Source organism: Crocodylus siamensis, chromosome 14 (assembly GCF_052110815.1).
Source record: "Crocodylus siamensis isolate JL-2025a chromosome 14, ASM5211081v1, whole genome shotgun sequence".
In the NCBI taxonomy this organism is placed as follows: domain Eukaryota; kingdom Metazoa; phylum Chordata; order Crocodylia; family Crocodylidae; genus Crocodylus; species Crocodylus siamensis.
Window position 1 is genome coordinate 23,623,458 of NC_143408.1, and position 19,646 is coordinate 23,643,103.

The 19,646-nt window shown below is 49.8% G+C and overlaps 1 protein-coding gene across 1 annotated transcript in view; it reads right to left on the reverse strand.

Annotated features, from left to right (window-relative positions):
- GRIK4 (glutamate ionotropic receptor kainate type subunit 4) overlaps positions 1 to 19,646 on the reverse strand; it is a 285,803-nt gene that overhangs the window by 49,559 nt on the left and 216,598 nt on the right. The window contains exons 8-10 of the mRNA XM_090027057.1: positions 12,911 to 13,072; positions 5,553 to 5,705; positions 4,008 to 4,112 (exon numbers count right to left, since the gene is read on the reverse strand). Coding sequence (XP_089883183.1) covers positions 4,008 to 4,112; positions 5,553 to 5,705; positions 12,911 to 13,072 — 420 coding nt within the window. The remainder of the gene's footprint in view (positions 1 to 4,007; positions 4,113 to 5,552; positions 5,706 to 12,910; positions 13,073 to 19,646) is intronic.

The following is a 19,646-nucleotide window of genomic DNA, read 5'->3' on the forward strand; positions in this document are numbered from 1 at the left end:
TTAGCAAAACACAGCTACAAGAGGATCTTTCAGGGTTTTTTTTCCTGGTACACGCAACATCACATTTAAAATGTGTTAAAAAATACAGAGGTCCTGGAGTGCCTTAAAGCCATCTCTCTCCCTTGCTCCTGCATAAGCGCTGCTCTCAGGAGTTCAGATGGGCTTGAATCTGTCGCTTTTCCTCGCAACAAGCAGGGTCCGGGAGATGATGCAAATGGGTGCTGATACTATGAGGGATCTTGTCACGTGGAAAATGACATCCAGTTTCCTTTCTCATTCAGAGGGAGCTGAAGGTGGTGTCAAGGCACAGCTGTCACTTGACAGGTAAAAATTGGCAGGCAACATTTAAACCAGGACTAAAACTGGCTCCCGCAGCAACAGAAAAAGACGTCCTGATGCCAAGGTCCCAGGCAGAGGTGAGGCAAGATGCAACCATTGGGGAAAGGGGTTATCTCGGAGAAAAATCGCCGATGAGAGATTAGCACAGGTCAGGAACCCAGCCCGTGTCTCCTTCATTTATTTCATAAAACAGGTTCGCTTTCCTCTGTAAAACATCACCTTCTTGCTCATGCTTCCTTCCATCATCAGCTAACGTCCAGCTTGGTATAAGAGGGCTCGACTCCAGCAGTTCCTTTACCCTGCTGGACTATAGCCCCTCGTGTCTCTCCTGGCTGCCTCCACCATTACCCGTCTTTTCGTTCGATCCTGTCATTATGGGAACTTTTTTTCCTCTGGAGCTTCTGCCATGAGGCTCAGGCTTCTTCTGCAATCTCTCCCTCTCATTGCAAGAGATGGGGCACTTAATGCAATGGGCCAGGGATCTGGAAATCCCCCCTAAAGAGCCTGGTCAGGAAAGACATCAGGCCTGATGAAGAATGCCTTGCATTTGAAAGCTTGTCTAACTTTACCCCAACCAGTTGGTTCAATAAAAGATATCACCCACAGAAATCCTTGAGGGTGATATCATGAGGCTATAACATCAGTACGGTATAATGAGGAGACACACTCCTGCCCCATTCATTGCCCTACCTCCTTCTGTCAAAGTTGAGATGACAGGCCTATCGACGCATTTTTCAGAATACATATGAGCGGAAAACAGCAGGTCTGAATAACTGGTTCAGCCACTAATTGACCAAGGGGGAGTTTCCCGCTCCGCTGCCAAACCAGCATGTCCATAATGAGAGCCGAAGAGACCCACTGAAGCACAGCACTGAAGCAGAATTGCTGGATAGCCAAAGCACAGCAATACTCACCATCGCCGCTGGGAGCATCAAACATATCACTCCACTAGCCCTACATCTTTCAATGCAACCAGAGTCCTTAGGAAGCCACTTGGGAAGGACTCTCACTGGCCAGTCTTCCCTTCCTAGGGGGCCATTAGTAGAAGCGTGGGGTTTTTATCAATCAAAAGCCAACCTGGTGCTGCACGAGAAGGAGCAGGGACTCTTATGAGAGCACATGAAAGCAAACAGCAGTTGAGTGAGGGAAACAGCGTAACGACAGCAGAGAAAATAGCAATGCAATGAGAGCTCCGGTACCATTGCAAAAGAGAGAACAAAGGGCAGGCAGGTGCCAGCATCATAGCGCGAGACAATAGAGATCAAGCAGGCGCCAAGGACAAACTGCTTTGGCTTTTCTCTGCTTAAGAGCTTGCAGAGTCTGCAGGCTGCTTGGGCACAGTACAAATTTGGTGATTTGATCCAAAACACATCCCATCCCTACAACAGCCTTGTAACCTGGAGTGATAAAGGGCTTCAGGAAGAGAAGGTAATCAAGATGGATGAGTGCTAAAGGGCTTTTGGATACTGCCGAGTCAGTCCTGCCAGGAGCCTCCCCAAATGCCCTAACCAGCCTTTGCTCAGGATGAAGAGAGACTCCTTTTGCTCTGCATTTGCTTGCTTACCTTCAGCATTGCCCTAATGGGAGAGGATCTGCCTCCTGTCAGCTTGCCCCTGTGTGGAAACATTTCTAAACTACCCTGTCTGTGTGCTCAGGCAGATTCACCCACAGGCATGGATCTGCAGCTCCTCTAAACTTCAAGGGAACTGCAGGTGCTCAGCACTTCTGAACATCAGTCTACTTGTTTCAGTGCCCAATTCAGATTTAGAAACCAGAACACATCAGGCAGTCACGGCTCTGAGAAGCAAACTAGCCCTTACAGAGTGAAGTGGCAATAGCAAGGGCATAGTATCTGGGCCCTGCCGTATCACTGACCCTGGAATCAGCAGAAAATACCATTGGAAAAGGGGATAGAGAATAAGGAAGGTAATACATTAATAGCAGGTGGGGGATCAGCAAGCACTCAAGGGGAAAGAGACCAAGAGGATGGGAGGGGAGTAAAGGGAAGGATTAGACCTGGCCAGGACTGGGAATGCCCATTACATGGGAAACTCTGACACTGGTGATTCTTTCCTGCTGCGAATTGGACGGAAAGACCACATTCTGACATTTTCCCCCAAAACTCAACTGCAAAACATCCTGTTTCAGTTGGGGCCCTTGAAACATTTTGTTTCTCCTTTATTGCTCTGATGCACTTAATTTAATATGAAATATTTATACAGAAAAAAAAAATACATTCATGTTCAATATTATAGAAAACCTAATATTTTAATAGTCTATAAGCATCCCAATGAAACATTTTTGCACTGTCCAGAAGATTATGAGGAATGAGAGAGGTTCCTGGGAAATGTTTCAATTCTGACAAAAGTGTATTTTTCAATGGGACACTCCTTCTATCAGCTCTAATAATAATAAATTAAACATTTCTGCATAGGTTTTAACCTGCGCCCTGTATCCTATCTCAGCAAGCCTGGCTCTGCTCTTATTTTGGCCATGGTGAAAATCAGGAGTAAATCCATGGACATTAGTAGTGTAACCAGGATGAGAATCCAGTCCAGAAAATTCCGACTGGATTGACAAGAAATGGGAAATGGGCCTTTTAAATTAAGGTGATGGAGGATTTTTCTTGACAGCTGTGTGGAATCCTGTCAGAGATTAAATCATGCCAATTTGATACCTGCCATTCTCCATAAATCATGGAGAATACTTTAATTTTTATAAAATGCTTAATAGAAGCCTGTTGTTTCCCATGTGTAAGACAGTCCCTTGCCGCATTTTGTTGCCCTGGCTGCCATTTGCCCTCGATGCAGGTGGAATGAGAATGGTGTGGAGTCATCTCCTTCACTGATTTATGCCCGCTGAGGACCTAACCCATGAAAGCTGCTACATTTAAATGAAATCTGGTATTTTAGGATACAAGAGCTTAAAGGAAGAAGCAATACAAAGATAATTTTCTTGCGCATAGAGGTTGGGGTGGTCGGTATGGATTTAATAACAAGGCATGAATTTAAATTGATTTAGGCCTTGTCTACAAGGGAAGAGTGCATTGATAGAAGCTAAAGTATGAATTTAAACTGACAGAGCCATTCTAGTCAGACTCGTTCTCTGGCAGAAGAGCGCCAATTTTGATTAAGCCTCCGTCATTTGGGAAGTGGCTAGACTCAAACTAAAATAATCCTACTCTTCAGTTGAAGCAAACATGGCTGCACAGAGGTTTGAACCAGTTTAACTAAAGCAGAACGCATTTGTAATGCAGACAGCCCCGTGTGTCTGCAGCCAGTGAAAGGGTTGTAGGCACTGAATGCTGTCCCCTAGGAAAGGGGGCTGCTATGTCTGCTGCTGAAGCTGGACAGGCTCCGATCTGGTTGGAGAGATGGTCCTTGAAGGAGAATTTGAAATGCCTGGGGATGCTTTGGAGTCGTCTCCCGAGTTAGGGGAGCAACTGATTGCTTCCTTCCAACCCATGCACAGTGTGAGCTGCAGTTAAAGCCGCACTGCTCATTCCTTGTGAAGGACCTAATCCTGCCAGGCAGGGATCTGCCAGGTACTCTCAGCTCCCGCTGAGGTCAGGGGGTTGGAGTCTGGGCTCAGCACCACCCAGACAGGATCTCAGCTGCCAGCAGGAACAGCCCTAAGCAGCAGGGTTGCAGGGTCCCAAACAGCCTTACCTGTCTGAAGCCACTGCGTGTGTACTGCAGGATTTTCAGGGCATAGTTTGACCGCTGACCTTTGCTGTTGAATTCGATGTGGCCGGTGAGACCTTCCAATTCTACCTGTCCAAGAGAGAGTGAGTTACAGCGCCAATTGACATGGCCTTAAACAGACTCTCCCAACTGCTGCTGCTTACTTTGTTAGCAAGCGCAGGGCTGTGGAGTGCCTGACATTTACCCTCTCAGTAAAGCCATGGGGAAGGGTTAGGAGTAGTATTTTCACTTTGTCATCTGCCTGGAGCAAAGGGCCAGGGGAGAGCACTGTTAAGCTGTAAGGAGTTTCCTTTCCCACGGAGGCTCTCTTCCCTCCTCCATCATCCCCCCACCATGCCCAAAACCTCCCCTTCATCCCACAGCTGCCCCTGGCTCAGCTGCAGAACTAAGCAGCTTCATTGCATCGCATTGGATCACGTTGCTGGGGCCTGTGCAGCAAACTAACACACCACTGCATTGCACAAGGCAGGTGTTAACATGGGGTCACATTGCAAAGGATCCCAAGATGAGCATCTAACCTTGGACAGATTAAATGCTGCTGACTTGCTGCTGAAGCATGTTGTTAGTCATGACAGCAAGTTAATGGGACTCCTTTGAGAGCCAGGAGAAGCTCTGTGGTTTTGGGGCTGGAGTCATTTTTGTGATCGGGCTATCAGATGAAGTTCAAGTCGGGACTGGAGTGAGATTCACCAAGCCAGCAGGGTCGGACACAGGCCTGGATGAACCAGGCGGCTGCCCAGACAGAAAGGAGGCCTGGAATTGGTAATTTTTATTATCACCATTATCTCTGGCAAAGGGGGGCCCCAACACTAAAAGTTAACCTGGGACTGCCAGGAGTCTAGGTATGTTGCTGCAGGCCAGACCAGGGCCACATCGGAGATACCTTCCCATGAGTTTTCTAACATTTTAGAGAAGAAATTTCATGAGATCTGTTGTTTTCAGGATGCATCCAAGAAGAAAAAGAGAGCTGGTTTCTTTGGGTTTTCAACACACAAGTCGTGGGGCAAGTCCAGCTCGGGGAATAGACATTAAACCTCTCCAAGAATTTGAGAGGGCTGAAACCTGGGATTTCTGATTCTGACCCATAGCTAGTTTTGATCCAGGCAGCCCCCGACTTTCCAAGCCAAACAGGGCCAAATCCCTCTGGAAAAAAATCTCATCTGCAATTCTTGTGTTTTGCAGGAATGTGCTGCAGGAACATGAATCAACTCAGGTTCACTGAAAACTGGCCCTGGGTTGGCTGGAAACACTCCTAAGATCACGTTAAAAGTCTGCTGAGTTTTGTTTCTGTAGCAAAACCTGCAAGACAGTGAATTGCACGCAGTTCCAAGGCTGGTTACAAACACTTCCCACATCTTTGCCCAATGCTCCTTTGAAACAGGTTGGCACCTTGTGCTTTAGCAGAATGGGCCTGGCATCATCAGGCAGGCACACAAATGCTTGTCTTTAGCTCTTGGCAGAGAGGAGAGATGGAGGCACATAAATCAGCAAACTTCAGTCCCTTCTCACCATTCTCAGGTAGTTCATCAAGCTGGTACCATGCTGCCAGATCTGTGCAGAGCCACAGGACAGGGGTTTCACACCAATCTCCTGGCTCCGGTTCAACTCCTGGACTGCACTCACAATGGCATAAACGGCATCAAACAACAAGGCAGAAGACAGCTGTGAGGGAAAGACAGACAGAGTCAGCTCCAGAAGCTGGAAAATTCAACAGGACTTGACAGTTTGCACTGTCGTGAAACAACAAGTCCACAGCGATTGCCACAAGCATGTGCAGTTACACCCCTGGACCATAAAGGAGTCCACACACATGCACCAGAGCAGCAGCTCATACCCCTAGCCCAACACACTCCAGTCACCCTGCCACACTCCTGATACCTTCTTCTACCTAGCCTTGCAGCCTCCTCCAAGTCTGAGGTCAGCAGCTGAACTGGCATTCAGACTCGCAGAAAGCAGGCAATGAAATGCTGCCAGGGGTAGAGGGGCAGCATTCTGCACCCAATTCACACGGGGCAGGGCCCTGAGATCAGCAGTGTCTTTTGAGCACACTCCTCCGTGAGTTTCCATGCAGACGGTGGTGGCAGGTGTAGCTTGCACTGCCATCCTGAGTTCTCCTCCATCCTCTTGACTTCCTCCTCCTTTGCTCAGGCTCATTTCTTTGCTCTCCCCCGTCACTTTGTTTTACAGCTCATCCCATCATCATCAGTCCTCCCCTCTGTGCTCCTCTCCCTTCTGCCCAGCTGTCCTCCCTACCTCCTCCTCCTCTTTGCTCCCAGGATCAGACTGGCCATTTAAACTCTTTACTGGAAAGTTACTGGACACCCCTTCTCCAGCTGGACTTTCCTCTGAAAATACCATTGTTCAGGAGATGTTAACATCCATATATTGGTGTGATTCCTTCACCATTTCTTTTTATCCACCCAGTCTCACATGCAAAACTGTCGCAGTTAATAACCGGCTAGTTGTTCTCCTATCTTCATTGCTGTAGCTGAAACCTCACTTTTAATTATCATCACTTCCCGACTGCGCTGGAATGTAGTTGTTGCAGCTCATTACGATCAAAGCTGCATTTTTCTACTGGTCTCTTCAAAGAGCCTCCTCTTGACTACTTCAGTGTCGGACAGCATCTTTTCTCTTTAGCCTGTTGAACCTTCCCCCCATTTCACCCCAGCTGTGGGCAGTTACAGTTCAACTCTAGCTACTGCTCCTGTCCCTCTCAAAGCCGGATCACATTCAATCACTTCCCCTATCACCCTAGGGAGATAATCGTGTTCAGTTCAATCACCTGAGCAGTCCCCTTTGGCTCCAAGTGTTACTTGTTTGAACAGAGTGAGCTAGATTTAACCCTGCTTGATCCTACTCAAGGCAATGGCCAGGATCTCACTGCCTTCGATGCCCCAGTGTCAGGCTTTTAATGAGTAACAGAGAGGGCTTTAAAATGCGGAAGCTGGTGCTATGAAAAACTGTTGAATCCAAGCTTAATGCTAGCAAAATCCCTATCATCAGCATTAATGGTGCCGATAATCCCTTACAGATTTCTATCTCCTAACCCTCAATAGCATTCACATTTGTCCTACCGAGCTTCCTTCCAGCCCAATCATTTGTCTCCTCCTTTCTCCTTGCTATTCACTATCAGTTCTTATCCCACACTCATCCCCACAAGACCCAAACACCGTCTAGGAACACATCAAATGGCATGACACACATCTGTCACACGTGGTTCATCTCTCAGTATTTGACTCGTTTCACCCACAAGAATGGGCCGAACATTTCCCCTTTCTGAAGCAACTTTCATTGGAGGGACTCAAACCATTCTGCTAACATAGATTAACCGAGCTTCACGATGTGCCTGGGGGCATAGGGTAAGTATTACAGTCATTGTTAAAGGAGGGTAAACTGAGGCATGGACGAGGTTAAATAGCTTGACCAAAGACTCATGGGGAGTCTATGGCAGAACTGTGAATTGAACCCAGGCATCCTTTTTCCTAAAGCCCCTTGGCTTGAACCATAAGGTAGGGTTTAATGCCTTCCATTTATAGAGGCCGGGGGGGTTTTCTCCGATGCCTGTTTCTTTCTGACGTTCCCCTAGGATGCACTTTCAGGGCTTTTAAAGTAACTGCGGTATCCCCCTCCCAGCCCCTCTTTACTCATCTAGTCTCCCCTCAACCCAGGTGCCACTGCTAGGAACGGCAAGCAGAACTGCTATATCCTCAACTCTCTGTGCAGCATAGCGGGGTTAGAAAAGCCTGTAAACACGTGCATAACTTTAAGCACGGACTGAAGTCCCACTCCAGTCATAGGCTTACATGTGCGCTTCCGTACTTTGCTGACACAGGGTCCTTAGCAGTAGCCACAGACCAAATATTCACGTGATGTTGAGAGGTGTAACTCCACCAAGCTCAGAGTTGAACCATCTCTGAAATCTGACCCAATGTCTTTTGCTGTCTCCAGACAGGTTTTTATTTCCATTTCATCTGAGCAGCTAATGAACTCTTATTAGCTAGTGAGCGAGATGCTTGTAGATCTTAGTGAAGCATTTGACATTATTGACTGGGATATTTTACTCCTGAGCTTTGAACAGTTTTGCTGGTCTTTTTGGTATTGTCTGTAGCTTTTGAAACAATTTCATGGGCTTGCTTTGCTTCAGGAGATTTCCTTTATTGGGAGGGGAGGAATCTCCCCAGGTCCTGCCCTCCCCTTTCTTCTTTCTCTAATTACAGCCTTGCTCTGAAGCAGCCGATTTCCATTTCTAACCCTGGGTGTCATTGTTAATCCAATCATACCCTGCCCGTCTGAGTCTCAGACCCCCCATTTCAAGCTAATCGCATGATTGTGTGCAGTCTGAGTGATGACTTCTGAAAGCTTGGGACTGGCAATAATGAAGAGGAGCCAGGACCTGTCCTCAGACGCCTTGATCTTCTCTGCCATTATTTCACGAACCTGTTTTAGGGCCTCCACCTCACCTCCTCCCTAACCCCAACACCTGCTCTAGACAAGCCAGTGGACTACATTTTACTCCAGCCAATTGTTTGCTTCCTCTGTTTGCTTAACACCAAAATCCTCTCTGCCACTTCACTTCCTGCTGCGATCAGTGCAAGGGCCTGCTCCTCTACTGTCCCTGCCATCTGGAGCAGGTCTCTGCATCTCTCCAGCCATATCAAATTGCAGCTGAAAGCCGTGCTCCCCCCTTAGCCTATTGCCATTCCCTCTGCCATTATTTATCTGTTAACTCTGTTAGCTGTATTTAACTCAGCAAAGCAATTTGGGATTGAATTTGTATGGAAGGCTCTTGTACAAAATTAAGTTGCTTTTCATTTATCAGCACTGCTAGCAGGCCTTTTGGGATCTTCCACCCATGCGGTTTAAAGGTCATTCATGAAATCTTTCCTTGTTCCCCTCACTCACCCTCTCAGCCTCTCCTATGAAATCTCCTGTTCCTTTTACTGTCCCCCCTCTCTAAGCCACAGCTCTTTTCGGCTTTTGCCATAAAACCAAACCCTATTTGACTGTTAATACCCAACTCCATTTTTGTGCACCGTATCTGGAATAAAGAGGTCCGTGACATGCTGGGTGTGGAAGGTGCTGTGGGTCCCAGAGGAGGCTGCTACCTACCGGAGAATGTGGATCATGGTAGAAGGGAAAGAAAAGACCCTTTCCCTGCCCTGTATCGCACATGGCTGATGAGATCCATAATTCAAGTAAATACCCTGGGAAGGTACCTTGGAGAGACTAAGGGATGGGTAAAAGCATCTCTGTCCTCTCCATATACCAGCCAGCTGCCCTGCGCTGTGCCTTGAAGCTCTGTGGGCTGCAGCTGGGCGACTAAGTGCTGCCAGTCACTCCCTAGGACAGGGACAAGAAGCAGCTCCATCCTTTCCACGTACCACCAGCTGGTTGGAGAAGCAGGGAGCTATGGGAGCGTGGCTCACCCTAAACTCTGCCCACCAGTGGCACCGATCCTCTCTGTAGCTCCACCTCCCTTGACTCCATCCTGAGGGTCAGCATAGCTGGGCACTGGTCCCGGGACACAACCGTGGTGGACTCCCACAGTTTAGCCCTATAGAAACACCAGTGGGCCTGGCACAGCGTGGCCTGGGTTATAACTTTTAGTTACCAAAAACATCCACAGAAAGGCCACGTTTGAAGCCAGGCTGCTCTCAGCAGGAAGAAGGGCAGCTTGGGTTGTTTCTTCCCCCCTCCCTTCCTACCTAAACCACTGTCATCTGCATCTTTGCCCCCCAAACATAACACAGAGAATTAAAACCATTACAATCCCGTGAAATAGTCTTTACAATCTGGATTTTATTCAATGAAATAAACACTTAATTACAAACATCTGTTTCAGCCTAAATTCTAATTACCTAATCTAGCCATCTGTAATTTTAATGATTTTCTCTGATTTCCTTTCTTTGCAACGTGATTAATGAGAATGGCATTTGAACAAGTATCTCCCTCCTCCTTCCAAAGACACTTTCACATCTCTGGCAAGGAAGCCCGAGGATTCTGCAGCTTAGAGGAAACCTCCTGTCATGTCCAGCTGTTGAAGTCCCATCCCTGAACCGTTCCAGGAGAGCTCAGCTTGCTGGAGCGGACAGGGGAAGCATTTACAAGAGGGAGGTACTTGCCTGAGCCAAGTTAAGAGCTTAGCTACAGCAGGTGCTTGCAATGGCAAGAGACAGGAGACAATTCACGGTGAAATGAGGGACTTCCCTATCGAACTGAAGACAAGAAAATCAGCCTCCTGCTTGTGGAGTTTTGTTCCGCCGGCAAAACACTTTTCTTTATCACTGGGGACTGAATAGCAGAGGGCCTCGGTAATGGTGCTCAGTCACCGCAAGGATGGGGTCAGGAAGAGACCCTTTGTATCACAGTCTCATGGCTAAGTCCTAGATTCACTCTGGAGGGTCCAGCTGGCCCCAAACTGCCTGCATTAAATCAGGGGTATCACTGAGTGCACAACCCTTCCTCTGCACTGCTGGGGTACTGCTCACATAGCTCGGTATCTGCCAAGCCAGGAAATGAGGTGCCAAAGCTGCTCTAGGGGCACTTACTACCACTGCCCTCAATCATGCCAGAGACAAGGAGCAGCAGCCAGGGGAGCCCCCAGAGCAGCAATGCTGCCTGGGCTCTAGGTGTGGGAAGTATGCAGGTGCATAAGTGCTGACTTTTATTTTTGCTGGGGCAGAGGTGCTAAGATGATGGACATGTGGCCATTTTATGCATTTCAAGTGACAGCCCTCTTCCTGAGGGGGACCAGGGTCCTCAGGCCCCCGTGTATTCAGCATTTCTGTGCAGGTACATGACAGCAGCACCCCAGAACAAGTATAGATACAGCCTGAGTCTCTTTGAACCCTCTCTGCAAAATATCCCTTCCTTTTGCCCATCTTTTCTGGTGCCAGTTTAAACTGGAAGTATCTGGGGGCAGCTACTGCTCCACCATGCCTAGGACAGTGGGGGGTCCAGTCCCCAGGGCGAGAAGGAAGGCTGTCTCTTGGGGATGTAGATGTTAAGCTGCCATGACAAAGAGGCTGAAAATCGCTACAGCCCACCAAGGTTTGGGGTTGGAAATGGGACGGCACTCAATAATTGACACAGGTAGGACTGAATGGGCCAGGGTGATTGAACCTACTTTGTGTCCTCCCATCTAGCCCCTCCTGGAAGCCACCTCTCTAATGCAGGAGGGATCTTGCCCTTCTGCTTAGCCTGTTTTTTGAACAACTTAAGACATCCAGCTGCCTTAATGTTGCATGGACGGGAGTTTTAGACAGAGACTCCCGAGCCGGCACCAATCAGCAGCACTGAATTCACTCAAAAATAGGGGGCAAGGTGGGGATCAAAAAGGGGCAGCCCTGCGCTTCTTGCATTTCTAGAGCATTCTCAAGCCCATTCGAGGCAATCTGGAAAGAAGAGAGTGGAGATGTTTTCTTCCCCACCTTCAGCATTTGCACTTCTCGGGGTTAGCATCTGATTGCTCTGTTGGAAAAGCTTTAGTTTTAATGCATCACAAGAGCCCTGCAGCTGTTGCCCAAGCAGGCGGCTTCCTTGTGCAGAGCGCATCGAGATGCAGCCAACCAGACGGTGCACAAGCTGCAGCCACCTGAGCACAAAGGGTGGGGAAGGACAAGAGGGGCAGGGAAGGGAAGACCAGGCGAGAGCACAGCATCGGCGCTGTTGCAGCAGCAGGTTGGTACCACTCAGGTGTGAACCCTGCCTGCCTCTTCCTGGCAAGCAAACACAAAGTGGAGAAGACTCCTCACTGGCACTGCTTATGGTTTATTTGTAGCAAAAACCATGGGGCTTCCAGGCTGCCTCAGGAGCCCAGGGGATTTTTATGCCATTTGTCAAGATGCAAATTGTTTTGCTGCTTTTTTCTCTCCCCAAACTCTACCCCCCCCAACCATTTGTAGCAAAGCTGCTCTGCAAACTTTCCAAGAGAGACAGGGACCCTAGGGGAGATTGCAGCAGTCATTAGCAGGCTCATCAGGGAGAGACTGGAGCATGTGAAGTATCTTGCCCCTCAGGCTTCCAGCTAGGGCCCAGGAGGCTTCCTTCCTACATTGTCTGCATCTGCTTCCCCTTCCTCCCCTACCTTCCCAGGGAAGCATGCTGCACAGGAAAACTCAGATGGAGATAGGGGCTGACTGTGAAGGGAAGTAGCTAGCCTTGAATAACTCTCAAAGTGGATCAAGCTAAAAAGGAGCAGAGCCCTCTTTGGGTATGTCTTCGTGGCAAAATGCTCTCACACACCGAACCAATGGAGCTGTAAGGAGGCTTGGCAAACCCCCGTGATGACTCTGCCTCATTTAATGAGCTCCTGGAAAACACCACTTCCCACCTGTATTTGTATGACAATGCAATTCTTTCACCTGAAATGCTGACAATAGCAACCTCAAACTCAGAAGGAGCAATGGGATGCATGAGGGAGGAGGAAAGGTGCCTATTCCCTCAGCTCTGCAACCAGATGTTGAGTAGGCAACCGTCGATCCTCTGAATCGTGGTGTGTGCAAAGAGATCTAGTGAATGGATCCGTTTGTATATAGTCCTGTGACCATCACACCAAGACCTTCGACGCATATGCCTATTGCTACTCCCGGCTCCTCAGCTAGCTACTTACCCTTTTTCTCCGTGAGAAGTCCCGTCGTTTCCTGTAATGCTTCCCATCCACCTCAGCAGCCTCTACGCCGACCCAGCCAGTTTATTCCTTCTCTGCATTACTCGCTTGTCCTGTACCGTCCCTCACAAGCTCTGCTCGCCTGTTAGTTCCCTTCACAGCTGTTCCACATTGATCGTCACCTTTGCACCAGCCCCTGCGGCCTCGTTACCGCTTCCGACAGCTGTAGAAAGGGTTGTGGTAGAGCTATACTTACCGCGGGCCCTGTAAAAGGAGCGTGATCACAGTTCTCTTGCCAGGACTGGTTGAGGCTCTGGACGAACTCTTGGAAGAAAGCATGAGATTGGTTGAAAATGGAAAATCCCAAGACGTTCACCCGGTCATCCAGCAGGCTGTCCAGTCGCTGGAGGGAAAACTCCTAAAGCAGGGTAGCAACCCAAAAGAGAAAGCAGCATTAGGCGATGGAGTACAGTAGCTAATTCATTGCCAGGTCACGGTGCAAAGGGAGGGAGGGAGTGCAGGTGGTGGAAAGCATGTGCTGGATGGTTGAAATGCATCCACCCCAGGCTGCTGGCAACCAAGAGTCAAGATCATACGACAGCTGGTAGCAAGTCAGGACATGGAATCGGCTGGTGACCTCTGACTCCCAAGAGTGGCAGCAGCTGAGCTGACCACCAGAAACTTCAGCTCTTGTGTAGAGGCCAACAACTAAATGGGTATTGGAAATGGACCTCCTTTTGCAACCCATGACAGTGAACCTTACAGAGCATGATGGACATATTGGCAGGGAAGGTAGGGGGGATGACTGGCAGGGCTGTGGAAGACTGAAGCCATATTCTCAGCAACAAATGCCGCAGCAACTTTATATCCCTGACACGCCATTACAACGAGATCAAATACAGTGTGGAAAAAAGAGCTGTGTTTCCCCACCAAGGCACTGGGAGAACCAGTGGGGAAAGGAGCTAATGAAGGCATGGGGAGACATGGGAGCCTTGCAGCTGACCAGGGGAAAGTATCTGGACAGCCAGAGATGCCCCAAGGGGTTTGAGGACAAGCGGAGGTTTGGAAGAGGTCCACCCAGGACAGAGCATCCGGCTCAAGGGGAAGAGCCCTGCAATTAAGTGGCATATTTCACCCCCACCTCCTAGTCCCCAACTTGCCACTACCCAGCAGCATCTGTCCTGCAGGCAAACAAATGTCTTCAAAGCCTCCAGGGCAGTCACTCCAGTGCATTTCTCACTGTCCCCCCTAATTCTACACACCACTTTGATGGAGAGGGTCCCATCTCCCCCCATCACTTGTTTATCAGAAAGGACCAACAGACCATTTTCCTTTTAAAAGAGGGAGGAAGCAGCCCTGGCCCAGCTCCAACCTCTAGAGAGATCCTTGACAGCACACCGTTTCCACGCTACAGCCTTATTCCAGGAGTCACAACTGTTGCCTGCCATGGCGGAGAGCTCGAGGCACACAGCTGTCCGTCTGAGCGGAGGGGGACTCCCAGCCCTCCCAGTGTGACAGACCACGGAGACACCTGTACAGAAAGAGCCTCCTGCTATTTCATCATCTATTTCTTGCCTCAGAAATAACCGCTGATTGGGCTCTGGCCAAGGCTTCGAATACCAGCTGCTGAATTTACCTCCTGCCAAGTGCTGCTGTTTTCCAGATAGACCATTTCAAGGGTTTTAGCTCATGTTATAAGCAGGGCACGCGCACAAGCAATTAAACCAGTTCTGTTACCCAAGACAGGCCTAGAAGGTCCCTGCTTCTCAGTCAGTGTTTCTTTCAGGACTTTATTTCTTGAGACAGGGGACAGTCATGGGTGAGTAGCCAAGGCCCTTGGTGATGCTGGGGAGACAGCAGAAAGGGGACGGAGTGCATGGACTCCTGGTTACAACCTGGGCTGGGGAGTTGGGCACCTCCGGTTCTAGTCTCAGGTCTGCTAGCCACCTGTTGCTTGGCTGGTCGCTGTGTCCAAGTTTGCTTATCTTAAAAGGGGGATACTGCCTCTTTCTTCACAGGGTGTTAGCACTGCTGTAGTAATTAATGGCTGTGGAGGCCATTTAGGCAAGGTCTATGGCACCTCCCTGCAGGGAAACAAGCACTGCTTTCTCACTCCCTCTGTGCCAGCACCCAGTCTCATCACCTGGGTGATGCAGACAGCACAGGAGGAATGGAGGGACTGAGTGCATGCCCAGGCAACCCCTTTTCAGCGCCATCTCAGACAAGCCTGAGCGCACCTTCTGATGCCTCCAAACCATCTACTCTGCTGACATGCCAGGCTTAGGCATGCCCAGAGTGAACTGTGAAGGCTCTTTTCGCAGTGGCATGTGACCCAGTTATAACCTTGGACCTGCAGTTGTAAGGTACTCACAATTACCTTATTTTGCTGTGCCATCTGGGGCAGGGCCTACTCTTTTTTTCTGCATCTGGACACAGCTTGTACTGGGGTACTCTGGTCTGCAACTGAGGCTCCCTGGTGCTGCCACGGCTGTTGACAGCAAGCAACGCAGTGATGCCACAAGGCCAGTTTACTGTGGAAGTTTCCAGTCCGCCTGACACTATCACTGGGAGATCATTTATCTCTGGCTAATTGCTAAAATGCAGATAGAAGGTGGTGACTGTGATTGAGGAAGCTGACAGAGCGCCATTGCCCTCCATCACTAACACGAATGCCATCATGTTTTTTTTCTGGCTGATAGGAACGATGACTTTAAATTTCAGAGATGTGGAGGGGCAAGACTCCTACAACAGCCTGGCGAGCTCCTGTGGGAATGAGATCAGACACAGAATTAAGTGCATTTTGGACACAACCGCATTAACATTAGGCAACATGAAATTGCCTGTGAACTATTGATTCATTTGACTGATATTATCCTCCTGTTTCCCTGACAGGTTATCCATTTACACTCTGCATCCTGTCAACCTGCAGCATGAGGGCAGATGGCTAATGAGACTCTGGGCCTGAGAAGATTCTGGATGCAAAGTGCCATGGCAAGTGGCATGCCGACGCCTTGCAACACAGCTCCGTGGCTGCAATGGTAGGCAGGGAGGGAAGGGGCGGGGGTACCAAGGACCTGCAGTTCTGTGAGATCACCTCCACTCTTGCTGGCTTCATCATACAGGCGTTGAAACTGAGGCACATGTTCCAAAATGGCCAAATGCAACGCCCTAGAGGTTTTTGGCTGACCACAGTGGGCCAAGTACTCACAAAACTCCATGTGCAGGAAGTGGGAGCTGTGGGTACTCAGGGAAGTCATACCCTTTTGGTACCATTCAGGACGGGTCTACCAAAAGACAAGGCTTCCAAAAAGCATTGGTTTTCTTGATTATATTCTGATTGATGGGCGTTTTCTTTGAGGCAAGGTGAGCTCCTTGCAGGACTGCCCTAACTGTCACATTTAGTGCTTTTTAGCGCTTTGCAAAGGAAATCATAACCACATGTACAGATCGGGAAACTGAGGCAGTGGGCAATAAAGCCTGAGGTCATGTGGCAAAATACCAGGGCAGGGCTGGTATTAGTACCCAGACCTTGTGAGCACTAATCAGGTGCTCTGTCTACTAGCACACTGTCTCCCCAGGGGAGAAGACCCTTGATGGCACGCTGACAAAGAGAAAATGTTTGCAGTAGTGAACTGTTAATAAGACTTTCTCAGTCCAACAGATGCGGTTCCTAAAAGTGCAGAATGCCCTCGCTCTCGGTCTTTTTCTAAGCCAGCCTCTTGATGTTAAAACCCCCTACAAAGTAAAAAAGTAGTTCCTTCATATTCATAATGCACCCCTCCCTAACGTCTGGGTGCTGAATGTCCTCCAAATAAGCCTATTTGCACACAAAACTCCTCTATACTCCCACCCCCAGCTCCAGCCCCCTCTCAGAAATGACATCAAAAATAAGTCATGACCTCTGAGATGACTATGGAATGAGATGTGGATTAAACAGCTCCTGGGGGAGATGCATCATTTGGAACTGAATAAAAGGATCTGGTAAGGTCAGAGCAGCTGCAGAGGGGGAAAAGGTGGCAGTACCTGACTGCTTTAGAAGTTGCCTCTGCCCCCTATTTATTTCCCCTTCGGCAGCCTCTCACGTCATTTGACATTTTCAAATCCACATTTTACAAACACCACCTCATTTGCCATTCGAGCCCTGTGCCGCTCAGCTGATTTTCAGAGCTGGATAACCCATCACTCAGCTCTCTTCCACCTGCTGCCAGCCAAAGGGGATATTTGGCTTTTCAGCGATGCACTGCATCTGCAGCAGTTCGGCCCTGATGCTTTCTGTGCTTTGCTGTGCAAGCTGCAGGCTTAACCAGGGTCCTGGCGGGAGGTGACTTTCAGCCATCTTGTGGGCCCCCTTCTCCACACATAGCGAGGGATTTGTCTTCATGCCATGCAAGCTAGGGAACTATTACGCCCATTTCTTAAATGGCTGGGTCAGGTACATAGCTGGGATTCAGACCCAGGCACCTCAGCAACCCTTAATACTGACCTTGACCAGCTACTTTGGGTAGGGACAGAAGTTATGTATAAACCGGTTTAAGTGATTAGAAACTAGTTTCAACCTGGAACAGAACACAAGTTCAGTGCACATAAACCAGTTTCAAAATGGCCGAAACTAGTTTAAGATAAACCTGGTTGAATGTACTATCAGACTTAACTGATTTAGCTGAAGCTGGTTTATGGAACTTCTGTCCAAGCCCCTTCCTGGTTCAAGTTAAATCACAGTCCCCCAGCATCCCAGGATGCTTTGCAACCCTGCGCTGGGCTCTGCCGTCTGCTGGAGTAGCGCAGGGTTGGCCCTGCCCCTTTACTGTCTAGCCGAGCAGCGTGGGCGGGCTGACAAGGCGGGGCGGGGGGGAAATCCAGCTGGGGACACAGCCCAGTCTGCCTGGCGGGGGTGCAGCACCTCTGCCAGACTCTTCCCAGCTGGAGTGGAGGGGGTGGGGGCTGGGGACAGCAGGCTCAGGCAAAGGAGGATTAAACCATCATCTTCCCTCTCCCACCAGCATGGGACCCCAGCTGGGGTCCGCCTGGCTTTTCCTCCCTGCTCACAACACAGCATGGCCTGGGACCCCCAAAGCCCCCGCCCCAGCCAGGGGATGATCCAAGTGCACCTTACCAGTGGCCAAGACAGGGGTTTCACTTGGGGCAACCCCGAAGCAAAGGCCAGATTGGGAGGAGGGAAGAGAGCAAAACCAGCCCCAAACCCAGGTGGGGACATGCACAGAGCACAGTGCAGAGGGACTGTGGTGGCAGAAGTGGCCACTCCATCCCTGACACGGGCCCTCCTGAGCAGAGGGACCGTGGCTGCGGGGGGGTGGGACGGGGTAAAGGGCAGGGCAGGGGCTCAAGCATGTGTCAGCGCTAGTCTGGGGCAGAGCCAAGATGAACCAAGCATACAGCTGGGGGACCAGCTCCTGTCTGGTGGCCCCTTCCACCCACTGGAAAGTGGTGCCAGGCCAGCCTGAGCAGTGTATACGGTGCAGTCTCGCCTCAGCAGCACCTGCAGCTGGATAAGGACACTAAGAAGCTGGGCAGTGCGATGCTGGAGGCCAAGCCAGGCCAAGCACCAGGCTCCTCCATGTGCTCCAACACAGATGGGAGCGAGGGCTCCCCAGGCTGTGGTCCCATATTGGTGGGAGAGGGGAGGTAGGGAGGGTTAATCCCCCTCCCTTCCCCACCGTCACTTGTGGACAAGCCGGGCAAGGGCTGCTTCCCCCTCCAGGCACACCCTGGCTGGGGTCCCTGCAGGCCAGGATGGGCTTTAAACCCCTCCCCAGTCATACTCAGCCTGCTGGGGCCTGGCCACAGCCACCCCCCTCAGCTCAGCTTCCCTCCAGCCTTAGGGAAAGGGGGGCTCATGCTCTAGCTTGAGCACTGCAGGCACGTGGCTGCATTTCCTGAATCAAAAGTGAATGTCTATTCACTTGCTTGTCAGTTCAGTCTATGCAGGTTAGACTAACCTGCAGGATTTAATCAATTCAGGCTCGGGCTTTTTAAATGTCTCTATTAACCGTTGCAGCTAACAGCGAGGAACAGTCTGCTAAAGTACATTAGCTTGTCCCAATCTTACGACGACCACTCTTCCAAGTCTAGATGTACCCAGTGTGACCCCTGTTGAAGCATTATCTTTTGCAGACAGTCCACGTACTGAATTTTAGATAGCATATTGTTCTCATGCACTGTGCTCAATATTAGCTTAACCCAGACTGGGATTGGGACTCTGATGCTTTTGGGGAGATCAGATCTGAGCTTTCTGCAGCTGCGATCTCTCCCATTACAGAACACAGTCACTGCCACCTGTTCTCTTTCACGGCCACTTCTCTCAAGGGGATGCTGTTTGCTCCTGGCACTTTCTCTGCTTCTTAGCCCTGAATGGGAAGGATGCTCAAGGCACACAGGATGCGAGTGGATCTTTGGGCACTCTCTCTTCCCTTCTTTCCTTTCATAGTCACTGATGTGTTTGCTCCCTCCTATCTACACGGCGGGCGGGTGCTTTTTTGCAGGATGGAAGATTGCTTTTCAGGTAATAACTCCCAAGAGCAAGGAGCTGCTGGGAGAATAATTCATACCTGTCAGCCAATTCTATTTAATGGGAGACTCCAAGCTCTTAAACCCTCCATTCTAGCCTCGCCAGCCGCCTCCTCGTTCATGCCGCCTCTCACCCATTGATCTCCTTGGCTAGAGACAGGTCATCTGTCCTTCACAGCCAGCTCTGTGCTCCCCAGGGCTCTCTTGTGACAGGAATTCACATGCACCAGTTCATAGCCTGCGCGTTTGTCTGTCTGGATACCTCAGGGACATGCAGGTATGGACAGATCACAAACAGATATACACCCACTTGCAGGCTGCTCCCACACCCACACAGGCACTAATATGGATGCAACAACAAGCAGTTTTACAGAGAGACTTCTCTGGGCTGTCCACACCACAGGCAATACTACCATGATGCCCACCCCCTCCCCTCATGTCTCCTGCACATATGCCAGCTTCTTCAA